We start from the raw sequence: 26,681 nt of genomic DNA on the forward strand, positions 1-26,681 counted from the left end.
ACGCTCTCCGACACTCAGCTGATTCTCCTTCACACCTTTAAGGCGGTGCTGACAATCAGCCACCCCACCTCCACCCGTTAACTGTGCTGCTGCGCTCAAAGCACGATCACGGGAAGATTATTTATAGACGCAGGTGTAGAAAAAGGTTTCTTTAAGTTGTAAGCTCACAACCGTTTTGTCTTGTCACCAGTTGCTAAACATCACAATCATTTCCTACTTTCAGGTAGATACAAAAAAAATGAATTTAATGAAACTAACATCTTTTGCAGCTCAATGATGTCGCATCACAAGGTGATTTTGACGCCCCATTATGGGGTGACTGTGAGTTTGAAGGTGAATTCTAAACATGTTTTAAAAATAATGATGAATAAAAAAAAAAAAGAGCTGTCGTTTAATTTAGGCAGAACCTTGATTTTCTCCTGTCACCACTTTCAGTCACATTCAATGATGCATGTGTTCCCACACTGTTCAGATGGAATGATTTATTCATAATCATGATAGCATAATAAAACAACGAACATTGAAAGCACTGACAGTTGAACCCAAGGCCTCTCACACACAGCATGCACCAGCCCGACCTCAGAGTTCAATCGAAGTCCTCCATTTTGATTCTGTCCACGGAAGTCAGTTTTCTTCTTGTTCTTTTAAGGTTTTTTTAATCCTTTAAATATATTTTGATATAAAAACAAGCTCACATATAATGATTCAACCATGTTTGTGAACTGGCTCTCTCTCGCTACCAACCCTCACCATCACTTGTTATAATCTTGTCCACGCCTCCACCCCCCTACGTTGCTCCTCAGGGCTGTGTCGGTTTCAGGATGAACACGAATACTCTTCGTGCTCCTCTCAGGTTGGAGGTGGGGAGGGCTGAGTAAAAAAAATAAAATAAAATAGCACTATTGAAATGGTGGAGATGGGGGGGGGGCAATTCAACAAACAACTAGAAAGTGAAACAACCTCCCTGAAAAAATAATAAAGAAAGTAAAAAAAATGACACCTCAACAGTCCGAATGAAAGAAGAGTTAAGAGTGAAGTGTGGAGCTCTGTAGACTGGAGGCACTTTGGCACAGAGCGACCCCCCCACCCCCACCCTCCACACCTGACAACACAGCTGATGGCGGGGGTGGGGGTGGGGTTGAAGGGTGGAATGACAGCTGGGCTGAAAGGCATGCAGAGCCACATGGTGACACCCAGATGCTGGAATGATAAAAGAGAATGGGGTGGGGGTGGAGGGCTGAAGAAGAGAGAGCACCTGACAAACGTGGAGAGAAAGGCCAGCCCCCCCTCCAGTTAATGCCACGTTTCAGGAGGAGGAGGAGGAAGAGGAGGAAGGACAAAGAAAGGAAAGGGTTAACTCGGGTGGAGGAAGAAGAGCAGCTTGGACCAGGTGAGGGTGCTGGTGGGGGGGGCAGCAGTGGGTGGAGCGAGCAGTAAGAGAAGAAAGCTTTACAACACAAACAGGAAAACAGTCTTAGTGTGGAAGGGTGGGGTGGGGGGGCTACGGTCAGGAGAGTGAGTGTGTTGGGGGAGGGGGGGCACAGTGTAGCAGTCCCACGGGTCAACAGGATGGAGGAAGATGCTGTGGTCCCTCTCCTCCTCCTCCTTCCATTCTCTATCTGTGCTGGGCTTCGTGTCCCCCCCCCACACCTCCTCTGTCCCCTCCTCTTTACAGGTAGAGCTCCTTGGCTCTGATATGCTGCAGCTTCTCCCTCAGCATGCGGAACGAGGGCCGCATGGCGGCGTCCAGGGTCCAGCACTGCTTCATCAGGTCGTAGACCACGGGCGGGCAGCCATCCGGGGCGTCCATCTTGTAGCCTTTCTCCACCCGGGGCACTACTTCTTTTAGCGGCTGGGACACACATACAAACAGGATGACATTTGACTCAAACGTGGAAAGTGAAACATGTAAGAAGTAGTGACGCGTGCAGAATTAATAACATTACACACGCTTTGTCACATTTTAAATCACCTGCTTCAGTGGTTAAACTGAACAAACCTGACTGATTGGAGTAAAAACTTCAAACAAACAGTACTCCCTGACTGAACGATGGTTCTAACACTGAAGTGCGCCATCTGCTGGTGAATGTGAGAGCTTAACGAGCCAGTATGAACACTTACAATTCTAGGGTAAGGCACACGGCCAAAGGAGTAAATCTCCCAAAGCAGGATTCCGTAACTCCATACATCTGACTTGGTAGAAAACCTCTGTAGGACAAAAAAAAAAAAAAAAAAAGAGACAAGCGTTCAAGTTTACATATTTTACATTCAGACATTTAAAGTCCACACATCCCAGGAGCTAAAGTGAGCAAATACTACAGGCACAATTAGCAGCATGTTGACAGCTGACATCTGCCAAGCCAGCTCCCGTCCTCTCACCTTCTCCCTTAGTGCTTCAGGGGAGGTCCACTTGACGGGCAGCTTGGCAGTGTCCTGTACGGAGGAGGCCTCCTTAGTGAGGCCGAAGTCGCTGACCTTGGCGATGTTGTCGTCAGACACCAGCACATTTCGAGCTGCCAGGTCTCTGTGGACAAAGTTGTTGGCCTCCAGGTACTCCATAGCTTCACACACGTCACTGACGGGAGGGAGATGAGATGATGAGCGAGGAGAGGAAGACCAAGAGAATAACCAGCAGCAGATAAACCCAGGAGTTTGTCCAGTTTTGACAAAATGAAAACTGTTAAATGATTTTCCTCCTTTTTTCTATTATAGTGTCATTGAGATAAAATCCATTCACTCGTTCTTCTCTCATAAAACCAGCGAGGCGTTAAACTGTTCCTGAAAATAAAACTTAAAAGACCTCAAAGCGAGTTACTTTAGGGATAACTACTGATCATAATGTTATTTTCTTTTCATTCCAGGTGCTGGATCACAGCAAGAGTTCAAAAACTATTTAATTATAATGGTTGAAAGTAAAAACCTGACATGCAAATAATCAGAGAAGTCCATCTGGGTAATATTTGTAGGAGCAAACAAACGCTTCTGTTATACTTCCTGCTAAACATCCAACTAAACTCTGTTCAAATCCCGACAGCTGAATAAGAAGTTTCTGACCCAAATGAAGATCTGAGCAGAGTTGAAGAGGACTCACAGTGAGAACTTGAGCAGGCAGTCCCCACCGAGGACAGTCCGTCCTCTGGACCGCAAGTAGTCCACCAAGCTGCCCTGTGGTACGGTTCAGAATATTAACACACAGAAAACACTGATCCTCCTGAGCACATTACTCCACCATGAGTGGTTTAGTTTTAATGAGTGTCTAAAGTGAAAAAACAAATAAGACGATTAGAAGTCATCTGATAAGGTTCCTTAACTAAAACACTCATGTCGGAGAGCTGTTTGAAGCAGCACCAGCTTCTTAAAAGATAAGAAAACAGAGAAATAAAAGGATGGCTGACCTTTGCCATGTATTCTGTGACAATGTAGAGACTGCCCCTCTCCTCAACAATAACACCCAGCAACTGCACCAGGTTGTTGTGCCTCAGCTGCCTGTAGGAACACGCAAAATAAGGTTTTTCAGAGCAGAGGATCGCTGCCAGTACTCATCATCAGGAAACGAGGGGGAAAAACATCAGCAGACAGGTGGGAGAGACGAGACACAAGTTTGATCTTACGTCATGACGGAGGCCTCGGCGATGAAAGCCTGCGCTGTGGCGTCGTTTTTGATACACTTGACTGCCACCTTGGTCCCTCTGTAGTCTCCAACCATCACATCTGAGGACACAAACATTTCGGTTTTTAAAACCTTAGATAACTGGGCTAAACTCAAAGGAACTTTAGCGCAATTACAGCCTTGATGCAATAATGTGCAAACGTTTATAGCTGCTTTTAATTTCTTTGTTTCCCCCAACCCTAAACAGGATTAACCAGGTGAAATAAAACAACTGGATGGATGAATGAAGCCAGACTTTCTTGTAATTACTGACTGGGTTGAGCTTCTGTTTACGACCACTTTATGAGATTGTACAAAGGTCTGGCTCTTTGGAAGATATATAATATATATAAGATGAGGACTGGTTTTTGCTCAGTACTTTATATGGGTTTAAAGGAAATGAAACAAGATTAGTTTTACACTCACCTCCAAACTCGCCTTTGCCAATGGTCTGGAGGAGTTTCAGCTCCTTCCTGTTCAAGGCCCAGCCACCTGCAAAGAAGAAACAGACTTAACAACCATGCTGTAATTCTAACTATACAGTGGTCCTGTGTTGTACTGCAGGTTATGCATTTCAAAGGTTGCAGGCAAAGAGCCAGAAAAAAAAAAAAACCTTTCCGACTACTCGAGACATTGACTAAAATATTCAGTTTCATTTTGATGACAGCTCTCTTCTCGTCAAAGTCAGATTACTACTTTTAGTATAATCAATCTTTCATTAGTCTGGAGCAATAATTAGACAGGTCAGATGGGAACATGAAGTAAAATGAAAGCAGACCGAGGAGGGGGGTGATACAGATTGACCTTGAGTGCTGGTGAAGCCTAGCAGTCGTTTCCACACACAAGATGAATCCCCCTCCGGATTAATGCCATTAGGCTGGAGATGATAGCCCAACTTTAAAGGAGATGCAGCGTGTGCGTGTGTGTGTGTATACAATATGGGATGGTGAGTTTGTGAGGTTAACGTGGCAGTAAATAAACAAATGTCCCTCTGAGCCTCGGTGCCAGAGTCCCTGCGGAGCGGCGTAATGAGCGCAGTGTGCCCTTACTCCTGGAGAACTCGTCCTGCGCTGCCACCGTTCCCTCCATCAGCTTGGGTTTAATCAGCCTGGTACAAAGGCCATCGGCGTCTTTGGTGTAGTGCTGCGGAGAGAGGTTGGCAGAATTAAACACTCGTCTTTAAGATCCAGATTCTCTGAGAGCTCATTAAGGCCTTCATCAAATGTCTGCAGGAGATACTTTTCTCTGCCATTATGGAGCAAGTTGAGGGATGGTTATAAATTATTCCCAAATCTGTACACACACTGTCATTATGCAAAACAAAAGCAACTCCGCAGACAAACACGAAGGTGGGGATGAAACAAAGATTTGTCCTAAGATTTCGTGTGAGGAGGAAACGAACTGTTATCAGCACGCATCGGTGTCGGAGGCGGAGGCTTGTCTCGGGGGAACAACAGAATCTCTGCCTCATTTCCATATAAAAGGTGTTAAAAAGATGGAGGAGCCGCGTTGAGAAGATTTACAGCCTTTTACTCTGCGGTGGAGCAGGGCAAGTTGTTTAAATAAAGTTTAGGCGATGCTCATCTATTCTGAGTTGGGAAGTTTCTGGTGCACACGTCCCGTTTGCATTAATGTAGCTATAATGAGAATTACTTCAAGTCGCAACTTTATATCCTAATTTTGTCTCAGCTCTTTTAGTTTTGACGTGAGGACTTCAGCAGTGACTGCAACAACTTAAATATGTTTGCAAATATTTTCATTATATTAATTTAAGGCAAAGAACTCTGCTTCTATGTGATAAGTAGAACAACATGAGCTCAATCTATCATCTTCCTGCAGTTTGTGTCTTTCTTTAAGTGTTGTGGTTAAAGCAGGTCAAAGCGCCACCTTCACAATCATGGTTTTCAACTGAATCAATAAAAAAGGGTTGGAAATGCCATTTATAAATATTTTAAGCTCATTTTTATATCACCAGCTGGTGCTTGTAGATCCGGTTTGAAACGTTGTGTGCAGAAGATTTTACAAATACGCTCAGTGATCAGGAGAGCGGTGATATGAGGACGTGTTTGTTGGAAGAGGGAGACAAACCCTGTGATCTGTGGAGATAAAAAAATGTCTCCCTGCTTTGTGATCTACAGAAATTCATAAGAAAGAAGAGACTTTTAATGTGTCGTCATGCTGAGGCTCAGAGTTGGCCCCGACTAACTGTACCTTTATAGAAGCAGCTCTAACTCAGGGACCTCTTGTGGAAAACCCCTATTTGAGGCTGCAGAAATGTGTAGCGCTCTGCTCAGAACTGGTGCCCTGAAAGACTGAAACAGCTGAGCAAATCTTTGGAGAGGCTGCAGGAAGCTCTGAGTGTGAGAAGGGTCAGTCCCTCAGAAACACAACAAACCAAACAAACCGCAGGCAGCATCCACTTCTCCTGAAATCAGAGTAGATATTAGATATTGTCCTGCTAAAGATGTTGGTTAAAGAATAAGTTTTAATATACTGGATAAGTGCTCTCCAACATAGGAAACTAACATTAAAAGCAGCCTTAAATCATTTGAGTCCTTCGACCAGGGACTGCAAGTCACTATTTCAACCACCAGGGGGGAGCAAAGTGCAGGAAGAATAATGAGCACAGGTGAAGGCAAATGTAGCCAAACAAAATTATCCATTTTGCATTCCCGTGATTAAAGCCATTATTCATTTATGTGCAGTGTGAGAATTATGCTGTCATAAAAGCGATAAAACTGAAATTAGTGTAATACTGCTTGTGTAATGGGGTGATTACTTTCACCTCGTTTTTTTTGTTTGTTTTAAACGGAATATTCAATTTTCCGTACACAATAGCCTTTGGTAAATCAGGTTCCTGTCATATGTAATTAACACAGAAGGGTGTGTTCACCAAGGTAAAAATACACAGGGAGTGCATAACAAACAACCCTCGTCAAACTGAGCGTTCACACCCCTGTAACCACATGCAGCCATATTTGCTTTTATCACATATATAACATCACTATGGAGGCAAGCCTGGTTCTGTCAGCAAACAGCATGTTTAAACATAAATAATGACTACATGTCATCTGTGTGTGTAAAAAATCTCTGCACGACCAGGAACAGCAGCGCCGAGGAACAAGGAGGAAGACAGAAAAACACAAGAATGCGAGGAATCCTAACGAAGGCTATTTACGGGGGAATGCCGACAGGCTGCAAGATAAAGATACAGAGAGGAAAAGTGAAGGAGAGCGGAGGATACGAGGCAGCAGGAGAAAGAGAGTGGGATGGATAACAAAGAGATGGGAGGATGGAAAGCAATATGCCAGGTATCCACGAGGGAGCACGGAGCGATAAAGACGAAGGGAGGGAGGCGAAAGGAAGTAGAGGCAGAGCCGAGCCTGGAGAGTGTGAACAGGAGAGAGACTGCACGAGAGAAAGAGAGAGGGCTGGACGTATAGAGATTGTGGGTGGCTGATAACAAGACTGCACCGGGGATGGAGATGATCTCATTGCCAGCTGGCACATTCCTATCGTCCACTTCCAACGCCCTGCTGGGTAAAAAGATGAGGCCCAATTAAAAGTGCGATAGCCGCCAATCCAGTGCCTCTCTCTTTATCAGAGGGGATGAAAGGCTTGTCATCCTCCTTTCTGCCACCGCGTCTCCTGTCTTCCCCTCTCTGCTCTGTCCTTCCTCTGAACCCGCTTTCAGATAACCATTAGGAACCGAGAGGATCAAAACACCTTTTGAACTTGTACTTTGGGTTTGAATTTTTTTGGGGAAAAAGTTAAAGTGAACATCTAATATTACTCCTTGCATTCAGAGTTACGTAATAATGCTGCAGTGGGATTCATTTTAATATAACCAGCATAAATGAATCAAACCTGGAAGGAAGGTAATAGATAATCTAATTTTATGTTGTTTCCCACTTGGGCATAATTATGTTTGAATTAAGTCTAATGATCTGTATTTATTGCTGCTTTTATTTTGTTTCTAAGCACACAGAGCTACTGGCTGGCAGATAAAATGCGGTATAGAAATAATCTTTGACTGAATAGCCCGTCTGTTGCCAGATAGGAGCAGTAATACTGTTCAAACCTTGTAAAAATTAGCATATACAGATAGTAAATGGACACATAAAGCAGTTTTGTCTATGTCAAAAATAAAAAAGGCTTTTATTTGAATGATCTCAACAGTGCTAACCTTGTGTTATAAAGGCTTGAAGTTTTGTGAGGCTCCTCCAAAACAACTGTTTTTAATCCCACTTCATAATTTGGTGAAATCAAAAACAAATAACCACAATGACATCTTTGAAGTCTGCGTTTTGCCTAATTGAACATCCAGTCACCTCTCAATATTCCTGTTACTAATGTATAAGCTATAACTGGGAAATATTTGGCTGACTTTTCCTGAAAGGTTTTTAAATGATGAATTTATCAATTAATGCTTTTTCTACTAATCCTCTTATCACTTAATTACTACTTAGTAGAAAACCATTAGTTTCTGCCTCATCGGTTGAAGGAAGGAAAACATTCACAGCAGCATCCTGAAAAGGTTCCTCCTTTTCCTTGTGACTTTTACGTGAGAGGAAGTAACCAAAACCATGTAAACTAAGTGTCAAGGGTCAGAGCTTTCATGTTTTAACAAGCCGCTCATTAACAGGCTCTCTCTGTGGTTCAGGCCAGCACTAAGTTTATTAGTTTTCAGGTTTGAGTTTAACGAAAAAACAAATTATCCTTCCCATCTGCCACAAGGAATGCCAACAGTTTTCTTGTGTACTAAAGGGCCAATTTGAAGCCTGAATAATGGGCGTGCTTATCATCAACTCTCACCTCCACCAGCTGCATGAGATTCTCAAAGTACTCCTCCTCATCGATGGTGAGTTTGCCGTTGTGGTAGATGATGCGGTAGTGCTCCACCTTGCCGTCGCAGCTGACGCACAGGGTGTAATCGCCAGGATAGTTGGTGCTCTCCCTGACCAGGAACAAGCCCGTCTCCGGAGGGTAGAGGAGTCGCTCTGCCTGCTCACGGGTTATCTTCCCATGAAACCAGCTGGAAGGATGGGGGAGAGAGTGGAGGACAGAGATTCTGACATTGTTTATGTGGATCAGTTCAAGGTCAAAAACCATCAGTAGATCTTTGAATATAATCACCGATTTTTATTTTCACTCATTCGCAATTTTAATTGCACACATCCCCGGTTTGGGTAGTAACAGGAAGCCGGCAGCAGCACTTCCAGGCTGCTCAGCTTGAGCGCTGCAGGGGCGAGGCCGACTCTTATTAGGGACTGAGTGAGAATGTACCTGAACCCAAATAACAGGAAACACTCCACACACACACACAAGAAGTCTGAGGGCAGAGTCGGAAACTGACATGCAGGCACTGCAATAACAGGAAAATGCAAAAACAGCTCAGGCGAGACAGAGGATAGAATGGGCCAAGAAACCCAGTCCTGACTGTTGAGGTCAAAAGAGACCAAGAGATGGACTGACCTTTCACCCCATGACATACAGAAGAAAAAAAATGGAGGAGGAACAACGCAAAGTCCTGCCAAGTAAAAGAGCTGATCGTAGTTGTACTGATTTTCACATTTTCTGGTGACAAATCTTGCAGATTTAGACAGGACATTCTTATGTTCTGCTCCACAAACTTTAAGAATTTTCTTTTTTGATCTGTTGCAGCAACTGCAAATGGTAAAGTATTTCGCCATCAAATTCTTTATAACACTAGACGAGACATTGTTAGAAAAGCTACGGGGAACATCATAAATGTTTCTTTTTTAACTCTACAGATCAACAGTATCAATGTTAGTTACAAAAATGCATTCTAGCTACCTCAAAGTCAGCACATCAGACTGTAGTCCTGACTTTCTGGAAGAAGTATTCCTTGATGAGAGGTTCTTCCTATCAGTGCTGGCTGGTCAATGAGTGGTAATTAACTTCTCTAATTGATTTATCCTGTTTTTTTTGTGCCTGCCTCTGTCACACCCTCCTGACTCCTCCAAACTTGGCCTCCTGAGACAGCAGAGACTCTTGTGGAAAAGCAGCTTAACACGGGTTGAGTTGATTAGATCAGCGCGGGCAGATTCTCCGATGGACAGCAGCTCTTTAACTCCCACTAATCTGAGAGCGGGTGCCAAGCGACGTGGATACACTTGGAGGAGACACATCGCTGCCCTGTCCTGTCCCAGGAAATCAACTGCAGTTTTCACAGATGACATCATAATGAAATAAGCGAAAGTCAGAAAAAATGTGGTAAACAACTTGTTCAGGACAACATGGAAGAAGGAAGTAGGACACTGAGGCTGAGTGTCCCTGCTCCTTTTTTTTTTTTCCAGCCACATGGGGGCAGCAGTCAGAATAGATGCAGTGAGGGCAGCTGAGACCTATCTTCTGCTGAGTATCAACAAGTGAGTGTGAGAGTGGGGACAGAAGACCACAGCTGAACCCTTATGTAACCCAGAACAGAGGGAGAGGCCTTTCCCGAGACATCTGTTAGTGATTCACGACAAAAAATTAAAACGTTCCTTCGAGTTACAATCAGTAACTCCAGAGGAACGACTTGTAATGGGCTGAGAATTAGGGACGCGCTTTAAAATGCAGTGACCTCAGAGGCAGCAGTAAGACCGGCAGCTCAGCAGCTAAAATCATGGGAAATGCTTTTTAAAAACGAAAAGAATCAAAATAATTATTTAATAAATGCACCTCTTGTTTTTCAGAGGAAAGTAACAAAACAAAGACCACAATAACATCATACAAGCCTACAGGAACGATTACATCATCAACATAAGAATGACTATTTATTACAGAACTTTCATTGATTTTAATTAAATTCGCAGCTGAGCTTAAGTTATAGCTGGCACTTTGGTTCAGCGGTGTCGTTACGCGGACTATAAAACCCTCTCTGCTTAACAAGACGTGTGGAATGTTACTGTTCTGGCCAGCTCAGATCCCACAGCAGCACGCTGGAGCTGGATGACACAGTGACCGAGATCACAACAATGAGGACAAGCAGTAGGACGGGTGGAAAAGGGAGAGGCTGGAGCTTTTGGAAGCAGCTGATAAAGAAACAAGGAGGGTCAACAGACTATTTAAAGGTTTCCTGCCAACAAGACGTTAGCGTCAGCTATTATGAGCTCCGTCAAACACCCTGACGAGCGCTGTCATGTACATAACTGTAGATCTGCGTGCTGATCTTTAAAGCTTCCTTTGGAGTAAAATGATTTGCAGATTTGAGCATCAGGACAGTTGTTTTACATACAATGTTCAAACATGCAGTCTTTACATATCTCTCCTTTTAACAAGAGAAAATCACTAAAATAAAAAATATATATGTTGTAAATTAATTAAGTATTGAACCCTTGACCTAAATAAATAATAAAGCTTGACTTAAAGAACTTGAATGAGTTCATACTGAAACCTACTAGAACCTTTTCTTAGAACCCTACATGCGCTGGTGAAATTAGTTAATTTACAAAGATTAACTAGCACTTGCTTATTTTCACTTTAAGAGTAGACGCAAACAATGTGGCAGTCTACAGCACCATCAGTATTCCACAGTTGTGTTTTGATCGTGCTGAAGAACCAGCACAGCTTTCCCGTCTCATTTAATCTGCATGCACCTTTCATCGGGCTGTCCTGTTTTTAAGTTGCTGCCGTTTCAAAAGACCTGAAATGTCACCGTGATGTAGAGCACACACGGTTCTGGCCCCTGAGACGGTGGCACAAATAAAAGAGGACACAATAAAAAGCTAATAGCTTTAGGAGACATATTTTTCCACCATTTGAAGTCGGCGCTGCGGTCTCCCTCGCTGCAGGACAGGCAACTTGCTCACATAGCTAGGCACGTGTGACTCAGATATGCACGATGCATCCAACTATTGTCACATTTCTGTCCTGCCGTGTCATTCTAGAGACATGTCCCATCAGAAATAACCAGCTGCTGTTACGGTAAAGAGATTTACAAAGACGTAAAAATGACAAACACAGACATGTACTCTGTACTCACGGCATAAGACTGAGCTTCCCTCCAGACTTGACTCCCTCCCTTTTCTGGACATAGTTGGCTGGAATGGTGCCCTCCCTGCCCACCGTGTTTCTTGCTCTGTACCAGTTTGGATCCTGAAATGGTCAAGTGTGCCAGGAGTTACCAAACCATGTGAAAAAATCAAATCATTTTGTAGCTATAAGGCAGTCTTACCCCTCTGATATCTCTGTACACAGAATCTTAACTAAAGTGGTGCAGAATAAAAATACACACGGCTCTAAACATTAAGAAAAAGCTCAAATTCACTTGAACAGATATTTCTTTACAGGAATTATGTTCAAATAAATGAAATCTTTTGGAAAAGTGTACTTTTTCCATGTTTTATATTAATCCAAAATATGGTTTTATTGTATTTATTTATTATTGCCCAAGTGAAGTTTGCTCTTGTCAGTACTTTTTAACAAATAATGGTAAATAAATATGTTTTTTCTTTTTATCTTTCTTTTAATTATAAAATACTAGTTCAATTTTATAAGAAGCTGAAAAAACTAGGGTTATAGTTATTTTTTTTATAGATATTATCTTCATCCAATTGTTGAATATGTTAAGAAGAGAACTTTTTTCCATTATATTTTAGGTCTCTAAATATTTTAAAATGAACAAAACAATCCAACCCATTAACTGTTTTAACTCTTAAATAAATAAGATAAGTAACATATACGCAAGTCATTCTGTGAACGGTGTTCAAAGCCCCAGGAGGAGAGTTTTGAAAAGTTACGGATAAGACATAATTTTTGTTTTTTTTTACAACATTGCCAGTTTTCTTACCCTGGTGACTCCGATGATGGTCAGTACGTCTCCTTTGCAGAAGGGCAGGTCCTGTTCATTGCCGGGCTTGAAGTTATATTTGGCAACACACTCTGTGCCAGTCGACCATGGCACCTGAAAACACAGGGGAGCCACCTTTAAATGGTGTGGCTCAGTCTAGTTAGAGGAGCACAGTGGGACTGCTTAAAACAAACAGTGTTAGAGTCAAAGTTGGAGGTGATGATGCAAAAAGGTGGGGCATGGACAGTTCTCCAGTTTTCATGGCCACAGCCTTACATGATCAACAATATCATCTAATTGATACAGAATAAAAGCTAAATAATAAAAGATCAGCTAATAATACCAAATAAATTAAACTATCCGTGAAGACCATTTTCTCACCTAAATGTATTACTGTCATTAAAAATGCTGACTTCAAATATTTAATTTAGTAGCAGGTGTGGGGGAATGAATCAGCAGCTTTATTCCCTGTAGAAACCCAATGTGTCTTATACACAGTCGACAGCGCTTTTTAGTACCGGGAGCTCTACTGATGCAGCAGCAGAGAAAACTCTGCTCTTCTGCTGTTATTAATTATTATGTTACCATACGAAGACAGTTCAAATTAAACTCAACTAGAAAGAGGGCTATTTGTAGGAAAACATACGACAAATCCTGTAAGAACTGAACGTACAGCTTGGGGAGGAAATCCCTGCTGAATTAAATGTCAAGTTGCATCTTTTAATGACTACCTACAGTACACTCATCGAGCACGGCGTCAGAGCAGCTCCGACCCACTGGGGTGGGAACACCCTGGACCTCTGGGGTTTTCCTCTGGCGTCTGACTCCAGAATGATGCTTCAGACTTTTTGTGGCCTCTGTGGATTCGCAGGACTTTAAAGAAATTTGAAAGATGAGGTCAATAGTTTGGGCTCTTTGTCATGTTTCATTTCTCGCTGGTTTGAGTCGTTTCTAGAGAAATGATCATTTTCAGGGAGTCCAGTGCTGTTGGTGGGTCATTTACCTGTTTTAATGTTGTGGTATACATCTGTGAGAGTTGCTTCTGTGGTTTTCTTCCTTCATATAACGTTCATTACGGGAAAAAGCTCACCATCAGGAAGTTTAATTTTAATTTGAGTAACATAAAAATCTATGTCATGATTTACTGTATTTGTTCTTTTATTTTTTAGGATGGTTAAATGTTGAAATGTAAAATAAATAATATGTGACCTCTGCTTATAATATGTTGACTTTGGTATACAAAAATACCAAATACTGAAACAAAACAAAGCAAAACAAAAAAAACAGTGTTGTGACTCTATGGCTAATAATAGTGAAACACTTTCTAGATTGTGGCATAAACAAGTCTCTGTGTTGTAGTTTCTAGAAAGTGAACTTTGTCACTGATATTTAACAGCAGCAATAAAACTGCTATTGTTGGAAACACTCTCTAGGAGAGCACCAAAACAGGACACTTCGATCAAACAAGGAGAGAGTTTACAAGCAGTGTTATTTGTTTCAAAGGGGGGTAGATAACACCAAAGCAGGAGAGCATGAGAATCACTTGGAGAAATTTGTACATTAATTTATTTCCTTAGCTTTTATGGCTTTAGCAGTTATGTTCAGCAGCTTTAAAGTATCTGAGAGTAGAAGGCAAATATGTCCCTTCACTACCAACAACTGACAGTGAAAATGAAAATGGAAATAGCCAATGAATACCCAGCACGATCTGTAAATGAGTCAGGGAGTTTAGATTTTAAAGCCAGTTAAATATTATTGTCCAACGACTTCCTTTCAGTACCCTACATTTAAATGAGCCTATAACTACAATCAATAAAATGTTATGAGGGAAGCGTTTTCCTTCATGGGCTCTTTGTAAAAAAAGGTAAATTACTGCTTTGTGGTTGTGTTTCTTTGCCAACTGGTCACTTTGCACTTCACAGGCATGCCTGTCAGAGGCACACTGGTTGTTAAAATATAAAGCAATATAATAAAAAGAGTAAAACGTATATATTTCTATAAAATAGCGTTTTTGATAAAACTCAAAGACAACAAACAGTGCTTCAAATGTAAATGTTGCTACAAAAAGCCACATATTATTTTATTTATTTATTTATTTTACACATCTTCAAGCTAGCAGCCCAGGAGTGGCATGAGATCCCCACAGTTTTATGGTTTTTATAGAGTCTATATGAACATTTGAGTCCCTAAAACACAGAAAGAGTTAACACACGTCTTTAAAGACACTTACATGGATCCCAGACATGATGAGGGGAACTGGGCAGCGGGTATCCTCAAGCAGGCAGTGGTCACTGATCAGCCAGTACCATCAGAGCTGTAACACACAGAACCCACGACATCAGGAATACAACCAATAATGGTGCAATGTACATGAGACTGTCATACTAACATATAGACGCTTCTGATCAGTCTTTGTTACACGATGATTAGGTAACATGCTTATAGTTCTAAGATATCAGCTAACAGCGAATACAGCCATATAATTATTGCACTTTGTCACAATGAAGTCAGACCCATGATTGCGAACAACAAGTTAACACTTGACATGCACACAGGTAAAATGGATCAGAAAACTCTATATATGCAGGTTGGTGTTTCAGATGTAAACACTGGCATTACAGAGAAACAGGTAAGAGTACCAGAGCATCAAATTATACTGGCTGTTGTCTCATTCTGTATAGTTAAAAAGTTAAAACAAGCCTAACAGTGTTTTTTGAATAAGGTATCTCACTGGGCTGTGACTATTGGAGACTAGTTGGTGACTCCAAATTGTGAGGGGGAAAAAAAAAGGAAGTTTTCAGTCGCAGTGAGCGTTTGTAAGCAAGCGACCAGAGAGCCATGCAGACGCGTTTTATTCAACCAGTTTAATTATTTTTCTATTGGCGTAGTTAGGCCCTGTGATGGACTTGTGACCTGTTCCGGGTGTACCCCGCCTCTCGCACACTGATATCTGGAGATAGGCACCAGCTCCCTATGACCCTGCACGGAGAAGCAGGTAAAGAAAATGAATGGATGGCGTAGTTAAATCTGGATATCTGGGGCTGTAACCTTGGATGTATTTTGTCATAGGGACAGCTTCCTCGCTGTTGTCAAAATACAGCTCTTGCACTCTAGAACTACAGAAACTAAATTAAGAGTTTGAGATGCCCAAGACATGTTGGAGACACCTTCACGAATGCTGTTTGCAAAGTAGTTGCAGGTCAATGATGTACTACCTTTATCAGATGCAGACAATGCAACATAATTTCAAGTTGAGGTTGGGAGGGAAATAAAAACTGATAGGCAAGGTTTTTTTTTTTGCTACAAAAAGAAAAGACTGACATTGTCTCTTTTTCCTCTCCGGAGTTTTTGTGTTGTTAGTGACTTTTCACACCCAAATAAAAATGATCAAACAGAGCAAAAGAATTATTTTGTATGTGTCCTGTTTAAGGTTATATTTTTTTACAATATAAAATGAAAACTTAGTCAAAAGACTGCAACACATCACAGGCAGCACAGCAGATAGTGCAACGGTGACTGGAAAAAAAAAAAGGCTTCAGTCGTAACCTTCATTCAAAGCATCTCACTTCCAAGCAGCCCAAAAAAACAGGAAGCTGAAATGAGGAGGGAGGAGAGAGGAGGAGGAAGTAGCTGACGCATATTTTCCAATGCTTCAAATGAGGGAGGGAGGGGGGGATGTGTTCAGAAAGCACTGAGGGTATGGGTATTCTGGCTACTTTTAAAATAATTACAACTTATCTTTATGAACACAGGTTAAAACAGGTCAATATTAATATCGACCAAATCAACAAACTTATTATACCTTACAAACATCTCATAATGAAATGTGTTTCTTAACCTTTACCCTTGTTTTGATTTTCCAACATAAGTTATGTGGATATAATCAATAAAAACCCATTACCGTCACCAGATGTATTCCATTTTACATAAAGTAACTCTGGACTCTGTGTAATCTCTGATGCATGAAAATGATGCATTTTATTCAGTGGGCAAACCAGCTGACATCCTCCCAGACAGCATCTGCAGCTAAGCTTCACAGCACCACCATATCCTGTGCTGCAACAGGAAACAGCCTAATTGCAGACCAGTGCAGATGTGTATGCAAAGTGACAGAGCCAAATATATCCGAGCCCAGGCTGCTCTGGTGAACCCAGAGGGCGCACACTTCTTTCCCTTTTTCTTTTTCTTTGACATTTTTCATTCCTAAAGTAGCACAGCAGAAACTGAGCAGCACAGCTCACTAACCTTCAGCCACATTTGTTAGCAAAGTGCTCAAGGAGAGACAAGCGAGCGCTCCTCTTTCCACATTCCAGTTCTGAGAAATGCGTGCAAGTTTTCTAGGAGGCTCAGCATCACGTTGCTCTTATCATTTGCTGCAAGTGTATTTATTGGTTCTACGAAAGGAACAGAAACCTCTCTATATTTTTATAGTTAAGTAAAGAGTCATGATACATACAACTGTAAGAACAACTTCAGATCCTATAATCAAACAATGCAACAGTTATTATTAATTAAAATAAACTATTTTTTTTAGATCGTGATCACATAACAGTTTTCAAATCGTTTGTATAAGAGCTTGGTAAAAGCTACAGAAATGTCATATTGTCACTCTGACTTACAAACTTTTACAAACTAACCTTGCTGTGACTATATATTCTCTGTAAGACATGACATCTTTGTTGAAAACAGTGCAAAGAGGACAAAAAAAAATGTACACAGCTACTGTATCGCATTCCATTTGTTTGTCAACTACAGATTTAAAGCTTCAAGAACAGCTTTTCACCTCTTGTGTTGTGATCTTGGATTTGTTTTAACTGAATGTACATAAGTGTAAGGAACATCCAAGTAGGATCTGCAAAGACTGTGAGACCAGCTCAGCCACAGAGACCATCAGGTTCTGCGTCACCTCTCTCACTAAGTTCCTTCTCCCATGACTGCTCAGTGCGGCTGGCCAACCAGCTCCCTGTAAAAGCCCTGGCTGTTTATAACTCCTTACATTTAAAAATTACAGGGGCCACGGTGCGCTTGAGAACCTTCAGTGCAGCAGGATTGTTTTCAGTTCCTTTGACCCAGTGGCTTGGTTTTGTTCTGATAGCTACAATGAGATGAGAGGCCGCCTTTCCAAATCATGTCCAATCAGTTTAACTTCCTGAGTCCAAAGCTTTTGCTTGGTGCGTGCATTTTTTTAATTTCTTCTAGCTATTTTGGATTAGTAGGACTTCAGAAAAATGAAACCAAGAATTGTTTTTGAACAATTAGTAGCTCAAAAATAAAAAAAAGAAAAGAAAAAAGTTCAAAGTAAAATTAATAGAAAGTGGTTATGAGTAAGAACTGAACAGAAGATGAACAGAAAAAAAGGATATGCAAAGAAGGTAAAGTCCCCATATGAGAATGCAGGGTGTTAGAAGAAAAAAATTTATCACAGGCTGCTGAATCACAGTGCAGAAACATCTCAGCAGCAATCATGAGAAACACCTGAGCTGAAGTTCAAGTGTTGTTGCGTACATTCGGAATACTTCTGTTAATGTTATACAGCCATCGCCTTTTCAGTAATTTTACAAAATTTGATGAAATTCAGATTTTCTGGTTTTTATTAATTGTGGGACCTTGAGTGTAGCATCAGGTTGGAACATATTTAGAAGAAGTGAAAGATCAGAATTCTTTTTTTCATCTTATTCACATTTCATTGCATTGGGCATTGACACAGTCATACATTTCCACAGCATAAGGAGAAAAAAGCAACGCTGACTCTTGTTTTTGTACCACATTACTAATCAGACTCCTAAAGGTTTGATGCTCTGCAAAAGACAAACATAGCTACCAAAATAAGTTATAACAAGAGTCCACACCTATTCATAATAATAAACTACTAACAGTAACATTACACAAAATCCTACCAGCAAAGCGATGCAGACTGCTTCTGTGTCCTCTCTTTGTTGGCAGATTACACGAAGGGACAGAGCAGACTTGAATTTTTAACGAAGCATTGGGTTCTTTAAAGTTCGCAACAAGATGATGCATGTCTTCTGTAAATCTGTGATGAAGAGTAAGGTTTTCTTTGGAGCCATCTGTTGGGACATTAGCATCAAAGCCAGTGACTCAAAGACACAGATACAAAAGGCTGGCTCTGTGCTGCAGACCGCCACGTTGCCCCTGGAACTGATTATCGACACAAGAATGCAGCACAAGCTGTTCGACATGTCAGACAACAGACGCTGATTTAAACAATATACTAATGAACCCACTGCAACCCTTCAGCTGAAGACTTTGTAAAGATCATTCCAACTCGCTGCAAAACTTTTCAAAATGACTTCTCTGCGCTAAAATTAGGAACTGCTTTTGGATGAAATGAAGTGCATGTTCAAATACCTGACTGTTTTTATTTGAACTTTTTATGCACCCAATAATTTGCAGCAGTCTAATAGTTGTCTTCAGAATAATCACTTATTCTAAGCTATACTGAAGTTGATTTAAATTTTAGAATATTAAATTACCTATACAACTTGGATAATGTCTCTGCATCCTTTGTAATCCTTTACATTCACTCTTTTTCCTTTCAGTAAATTCATAAAGAGGTACGAAAGCTGCTTTAGATGTTGAGAGGTTTTTACAGCTTCTCATGAGAACAGACAAATGTTTGAGTAAAAGCACGATGATGTAAATGTAACATCTTAAAACCTCAGCTATGTAAATGTGACTTTCTTATTGTTTCTTGGTAAATTTTGAAGTCTTTAGTTTTCATATTTGCTTGTTAAACAATCTGGACATTCAACTTCTGCTCCTATTTTCGGTTTCTGTTTATAATAAACATTTACAATATACTGGCAACTGGGACAGTCTTTATTAATTTATTGCAGCTTTGTCAACGTTCCATGGATAAATACCAGCTTTACCAGGAAGGGTTGGTATTTAATAGACCTTGTTAGCAGTTTTAGGAAAAGCCCAGAGTTACGCAATTCTCTAGTCCAAAACACTTACAATACCATTTATGAATAAAAATGATAGCTTCTATGAGAGCTTACAAAACACTTATTTGTTGTAAAATCTTATTCTTCCTGAATACGTGTTTGTTTAAACAAGGATTTTGTGAATTTTCCAAAGTGAAATTGAATTTACTGAGCTAGTATTCAACAATAATCACACACAGCAATTAACAGCATCATATATAAAAACCAGTAAACAACATTTTAAATCAAACTCCAGTTAGCAGAACAATGCCACGTTATTTACTGCAAAGAATGTTTTGTGTGCAGCACAACATGGTTTTCAGTAGGACTGCATTATTGAAAATCTATCATCATTGTCAGTGAGCACAATATAAATATATCACAAAGGACTGCTTCAGCTTCATAGACCGATACAATTCAAGTACCACACATTCATGTTCCACATGCTAATAACATATTTAGTCAATCCAATAGTCTCACTGGCCTTGATGCCCACACCTGGTTTAGATGCTGGGGATGACTGAAGAGATTATTAGGACTGAGGAAAATGTGTCTTTATCACAACTGATATAGTCATCACAATATTAAACAATATTACACTTTGGAAGTTTATCTAATATCTTGCAGCCTGAGTTTTCAGTATCTTATGTTTGTAAAAATTCCACTGTTGCTTTTATCTTGACTTTGCTTTTATTATAACTCGATAGCTTTGTTTTGCCAAAATATGTATGTAAGGTATACATTTGTGCAAATTGTAACTCATCCAAATCATGGTAATCTTTAGTCTTTAAATGGAAAGCAGTTCGATTGCTTCCATTCAGACACTAAGGATTTAATTGAGGACTGACATTTAATCAAATGAAGTGATTATGAGTGTCTAATTAAACTATTTAAATCACTATAAAAGAGTTGTTTATTTTTGGATAGCCTATTTGTTCCACAGCTAATAATAACCTAAAATGTTTAAAATGCAGGGTGAATAAAAACAATTTGATATAAATCATCTTACTCTTGCAACAATCTTAGCATGCTCCTACCTAGTTTGTAGTTTAAAGTTAAAGTTGCTTCGAATCTGAGCTGATACTGAAAAATTAAAATGCAAGTCAGTGACGGTGTTTTGACTTTAACAAGAAAATTCAGGAACAGCAATTTTTTGACAAATAAAGCAAGGATCAACCTGACAAAAGTTACAGTCTGAAACCCTTCAGCACACACCACCATCTGTAGCATGCATGGAGGCAGAGAGACGACTTTCATGACGTCAGGCCATTGAAAGCTGTGCATGCGAGTGTTTATGAAACCGAAGCTGTCCAATTAGTTTAAAGCTTAAAGTGATAGTGCTGAGATTAAGGCCAAATGCAGCAAAGATGCTTCACAGCAGCACTACAGTAATCCAAAACACAGGACAAAAACAACTCGAGCAGTTTTATTTATTTATTTTTTAAAATGGGAAAGGAAGGCAGCTCAAATGACAAAAATAAATAAATCACGTTTTAAATCACGTCATTCCAGTGCAATGAAGCTCATACTTGACAAAAATAAAGACAGCATAGCTCACAACTAACCAGTGATAACTGTAGAAAAAGACCTGACAAAGCACTGGAAAAAAAAAAAAGAAACCCACATTTTGCTGATTCTCATTGCTTTTAGTCTTCAAGTAAGTGCTTGAGTAAGCTCCTAAAACCTCTGTGCCTCAGAGCATAAATGTCAGTGTGTGAAATCACTACCTTCAGTTTGAGAATACCTTAGTGGACCGTTCAGGATGGTAAAGAATTGATACATCTCACCACAGAAGAGACATTTCCAGTGTTTCCATCTTCACCTCCACCCAACATCAAATCATATTTCTTTCTTTGAAATATGAGAAGTTCAACCCCTTTTTTTTTGCTATTGCTGTTAACTGCAATATGCAATTTAAGGGTATATATATTAGTATAACGCTATTATGAAGTTAACTTAGGAAAGAAACAAGCTATTAGCACCAAAACAGTGGTCTGTAATGTTTTAGATCCCAAACCAAGCATGCCAAATTGTTCTTACAATACTTCCTAGTCTACTTGAAGGACATATTTCCTTTATGAGGAGCAGACTGGAATCTGCCACACCCTGTCAGACAATTGCAAGCTTGTGAATCCTGAAGCAATATTGCTATTGTAAATGTGCAGACAAAGAGAAACACCTGCTAACATACATGGCAGTCTGCCATGTATGACCTAAATATTCTGTAACTTCTAGCCTAACACCAGACAAAGTTTTCTGGACTGTGGTTAATGCCTAACTAAATTACACCACTTACTTTATTTTTAGACTGAAGGAAAGTGAGTTTTAAATATTTCATCAGTTTTACTTAGTACAGTTCAGCAAATCTTGACTTAAGCTTTGTTTACATTGACTGCTGGAAACAAATGTAACGTGTGGGAAAATATGAAAATGTTATCTATTAGGTGTATGCAAATTTATAATACAAGTCTGCAGAAAAAAAATAAAACAAGGCCGAGGCTTTTCACAAAAGGCCAGCAAATGACTCGTGACTGTGTCACATTTTCCTCTATGTAAAGTACTTGACAATAAAGCTGTTTAGAGCAACAAGTCACGTACTTTGTGCTTATGACAATGAGAACATAAAAAAGGTTTTGTCCACTACCAAACATACCACGACACATCATTTGCATGGGCTGGTAAACAGACACCTGAAGAGGTATGTTCAAAAGAGATATAGAACATTTCGTTTGCATATTAGTTGTTTAGTTCTGGCTAGGGTTGCGTAGTTCTGGGAATTTTCCAAGTCAGAAACTTTCCATGGGAATTAATAAGAACTACATGCAGCTAACGCCGTGTGAAACCACTGACGGGATCGGATCGGGAGCTTAGCATGCCAGCTACTCTGACACCAGTCAAAAAAATAAATAAACTGATTGGTACACCAATCAGATACTTGTTGTTGGCTCATGAGATTCCTATTAATTTTACCAAGCAAATGAATAAATGTGGCAGAGTGCAACATATGATTTTAAGTCTAGGGCAATATTGTGACACAAATGGATGTCCAAACACAGAAAAAAAAATGACATTTGTTTAATAAGTAAGGACTAAAAAAAATAAATAATTTAGTGTGAACAAAATGTAAAACTAATACAGCAAGCAGTGCTGCTTACTCAGGCAGTACACCTGTGGCTCAGTTTGCCATCTGCCACAAACACTGAGCTATTTTCATCTCGTTTTTTAAAGAAGAATTTTATTCTTTTCTTTTTTCTGAACGACAGAAGCTCATTTTCTCTTTAATCCGTAAGTAAAACTCAGCAGCATCACAAGGCTGACTGCTACTCTCGTGTTAAAGTGGTTTGGCTGATTTTAAAACATTTATCCGACTTAAAAATGTTGTCAAACACAACCTGAGATCTACTGCAACAAGCAGCTGCAGTAAAGCGATGCTTTCTGCATCAGTGGGTCTGCATGAGAAATGTCTTCCTCTGATGAAGTCCACGGGGACCTCTCCACAGACATCTGTGTAGGCTTTAAACACACCAACAGCACATGCTCCAAAAAGCACGCTTTGACAAGAAACCGTGACATGAGTCGTCGTTATCTCATCTTTATATTTCATTATTAAAAGCGTGCAAAAAAACCACAGAAATAGAGTTGAGTTCCTGACGAAAAAAATTGTATCGAATTCCCATGAAATCTAAGCCTTGTTCACCCACTGTGCTTGGAATGGAAAGGAAACAAACTGTGGCTGGAGGCTTTTCCACAGTGCTTAGGACACCTCAGGAATAATCATTCACACTGTGCAACGGCTTAATCTGTTGCCTGCTGGTGTGCTGCAAAAATACACACAAAAACAGCTCACAAAGTCCCCATTACAAACCTCCATTTTTAAGAAAAAAATAAATAAAGGTTTTTGAGCTCAGTGTGAAAGACAATGCAGTATGAAGTGTTTTGCACAGCAGACTCACACCTATCCTATTTATAGTATGAATGAATACAAAAGCTCATCTACCACCCTCATTCATACTGGTCTGTGCAGGCAGAAATCATGAATAGGACTTAAATTAGACAGAGGAGATAAATGCAAGTCATTGATAATTATTCCAGACAGATTCACTAAATGACAAAATAAAGTTTTGAACCAACAACCATGCTGCTTTTGTGCCTTTAATTGCAAAAGGGGATTTTGGACAGTTCTGAGTTACTTTAAGCATAAAATGAAACAATGTTAGATATGCTCAAAACTGTGTTTCACAAAACTGTTCCGCAAAATGGCTGCAAAGACGAGTCCGCGTTTTAGTGCCTGCTGTTCAAAATTTGCTTCTTTCTCAGAAAAGACGGAGTCAAGACGCTGTGAGTCCACTCAGCTTGGAGAGGGAAAATCATCTCAATCATTTCAAACACAATTCGGAACCTTTCTATAAACACAACCAAAAAGGTTGTTTTTTTTAAAAAAAATTGTGGTTATTAAAAAGTATTTTGCTTGAGGCACAGTGGTCAGTGTCATGGTCTCGTAATCCTCAGGATGTGGGTTTGAGCTCAGGTTGCGTAAGGAAGGGCACCTGGCATAAAACATTAGTCAAATCTCTGTGTGATTTTACTGGCTGTCGCGACCACTACAGGAGGGAGCGGACAAAGGAACGAGAAGCATTTTGCCCCTCACTGCTGAGCTACTAAAAGAGTGTTAAGCACATCTGCAGCCTGGCATTTTTATTTTTTGGTCTCTGTGCGCATTTTGTTTATTCTTTTCACTCTGCCTCATTGATTTAATATTATGAAACGAGACCTGTTTGTGAAAGATCTTTTTTTTTATTAGGTTCCTAGATGCATCTCATTATATGCACAGGATTATTCTTTTGCTTTGCCATAATGTGTTGCATCTTATCACGCTGTGCTGAATGAAAGCTCATACTGAATCATGACTGAGGGGTGAATCATATTGTGCTGTTTGAGTTTTTGCTGCTTGTGTTTCTTAATGTATTGGATTATTTGTACATGTATGGAACCAGAAATGCACAATCATTGTAAAAGCTTATTAAAAATGAGAGAAAACAACATTAGAAGTGAACAAGAAAAATAATTAAAATGCCTTCTTTCATTGAAGTAGATTATAAAAAGTGGAGTTTAATTTTCAGCCACGTTTCATCCAACTGAATGAAAACTACAAGAGCCCAGGAGTGAAAGCTCTCCTGCTGCAGATTGACAGGTGGGCAGACAGGGAACGGCCCTCCTCCTCTCCTCTCTGACGTAACAAGTATCAGGCCTGGGCATTCTGCTGATGACAGATTACAAGAGCGGGGAGGCAGGAAGTAGAAGAAAGAAAGGAAGAGGGAGGGAGAATAACCCGCCCACCCATATCACTCACCCCCAGTCCCCTTTGAGCTCTGGGAAGCTGCTGGCCTGGAGAAAGCAGAGGGGAGGAGGGGTATGCTTATTGTTTGAGCTCTCTCTGTGCTGCAAGATCCAGCCTCAGCACACGCTCATCCAGGTCTGGCTATTTATATCCTCCCAATATCCATGCAGACGGAAGCAGGCTGCAGTCGTTTTCATCATTGCATATATTATGGAGTCAGCATGGAATCGTGCGCCTCCCAAGTGTGTGTCTATTTCTGCGACTTTTCTAACAGGACATCCCCGTGATGGACAATGTGGGGTGATTCCAGAGTTGTAGGTTTTGTTTTATTTTATTTTAGAACCTTATGCGCAAGTTATAAAACAATCAATCAATCAATCTGATAAATAAACTTTATAGGCTCATTCAATCAGCAAAAAACCCAAACATACAGGACAAAAAAAAATGTATCCCAACTGCATAAATGTAGATTTTTGGGAGGAATTTGCCAAATATACATTTTGTGTGATCAAAATTAAAGCTAGTCAAACTAAATAAGTCTTTTGGTCTAAATGAATGACACAAACATAAAATCTTCACTTTCGAATATCAACTTCAGGCTCATGTTTACAGACTGAGATACAGAACAGGGTCATGTTTTCAAACTGGAGGATTGTGGGTCAATAAAACGAAAGCGTTTTACATGCAGTCCTCCAAAAGGTACGCAACCCTTGTTCACTGTGCTATGTGTAGGAAAAATACATTTAAAATCACCATCATCAAGGTCTTTTACTTTCTTGACTTTTCAGTAGTTCAGCCAAGGAGAAAAGAGAAGTCGTTCATGCAGCTGCTTATTTTTAGAATTAAAATTGTGAGCACTTTCACTTTGTTTTTTATGATTTTTAAAAATAAAATTACAGTAATTGGAAGACCTCTATAAATAAAAGAATATCTTCATAGAAAGTTCTTCACGATTTCACTTCTTGAATTAAATTTTTTAAATTCCTAAAATTAAACTCTTCATGTGAAATAATTAAATAATTTGAGCCTTGTTGTTTACAAACTGATGTTTTCCAAGACACTTAACTGACTGAATTCTGAGTTTAGCGCAACTTGGTGAACCACAAAACGTCATTGTTTAAAAATAATGAGCTTCTGCCGGATGAACTTTTTGAAAATGTGCTTCGCATTCCCAAAGCATTCTGTAATACAGTAGAAATGAAAAATGATGAGTTGCCATTTTTTTTGAAGTTCAGTCAAAGTAAACTGGGTGACACAGTGTCATTATAAAACCACAAGAGCAGCAGCTGGGAGTAGAAACCTTTACCTTTTTCAGTGTCTGTAAGCCTGCAGGAAGTCATTTTTGCAAAACTCAACTGTGCAAATGACATGAGTATTTTCTTTCAGGGACCGAACATTTGCCTTTTTGCACAAGATCTGCTGCTGACTAATCCTCTGAAAGGTCATGAGAAATGTTTGACTCAATGCAAAGAGTTTGCCTTATCTTTTGTTCTGTTTTTATTGTGTCACATGTTAAAAACGTTATCACAGTAAATGGAGCCCGCTAATCGGTCCACTTATTTCAGATTCTTCTACAGTGTGTAAATTGGGTTTAACATCTGTCAGTGTTCAACAGTTTTTGTGCATTAGTCATTTCACAGATAGCTTATTATATTTCAGAAACATTTAGAATGGCATTATTTAATTATTGTTCCTCTACCGCAGCGTGAGTGATTACACAGAACAGGGACTGGGAAAGTAAAGATAAAACTAGAGAAGTTGGATTTCCTGCGAAAATGCAGTGTGAATGCTTTTTTTGCTGAAAGCGGCTGAAGACATGCTGAACAGCTGAAGTTTAATGAAAACGCAAAAAGTGAAACAGCAGCTAATTTGAAGAAGATTTGCATAAGATAGAAGAACAAAAGCTGAAAGAAGCAGAAATTAGTTGAAAAAGCTGAAGTTAGTTGAAAG

At 40.0% G+C, this 26,681-nt stretch overlaps 1 protein-coding gene across 1 annotated transcript in view; it reads right to left on the reverse strand.

The window, feature by feature from the left end:
• Window positions 1–462: 462 nt before the first annotated feature.
• Window positions 463–26,681, reverse strand: part of LOC108243346 (C-terminal Src kinase) — a 40,086-nt gene continuing 13,867 nt past the window's right edge. The window contains exons 2-13 of the mRNA XM_017428713.3: window positions 14,677–14,760; window positions 12,447–12,560; window positions 11,640–11,752; window positions 8,465–8,684; window positions 4,699–4,792; window positions 4,076–4,141; window positions 3,612–3,711; window positions 3,396–3,486; window positions 3,092–3,165; window positions 2,380–2,575; window positions 2,122–2,208; window positions 463–1,852 (exon numbers count right to left, since the gene is read on the reverse strand). Of these exons, the coding sequence (XP_017284202.1) occupies window positions 1,670–1,852; window positions 2,122–2,208; window positions 2,380–2,575; window positions 3,092–3,165; window positions 3,396–3,486; window positions 3,612–3,711; window positions 4,076–4,141; window positions 4,699–4,792; window positions 8,465–8,684; window positions 11,640–11,752; window positions 12,447–12,560; window positions 14,677–14,691 (1,353 nt within the window). The 5' untranslated portion in view covers window positions 14,692–14,760 and the 3' untranslated portion in view covers window positions 463–1,669. The remainder of the gene's footprint in view (window positions 1,853–2,121; window positions 2,209–2,379; window positions 2,576–3,091; window positions 3,166–3,395; window positions 3,487–3,611; window positions 3,712–4,075; window positions 4,142–4,698; window positions 4,793–8,464; window positions 8,685–11,639; window positions 11,753–12,446; window positions 12,561–14,676; window positions 14,761–26,681) is intronic.

This window comes from Kryptolebias marmoratus, linkage group LG15, assembly GCF_001649575.2.
Source record: "Kryptolebias marmoratus isolate JLee-2015 linkage group LG15, ASM164957v2, whole genome shotgun sequence".
Lineage (NCBI taxonomy): Eukaryota > Metazoa > Chordata > Actinopteri > Cyprinodontiformes > Rivulidae > Kryptolebias > Kryptolebias marmoratus.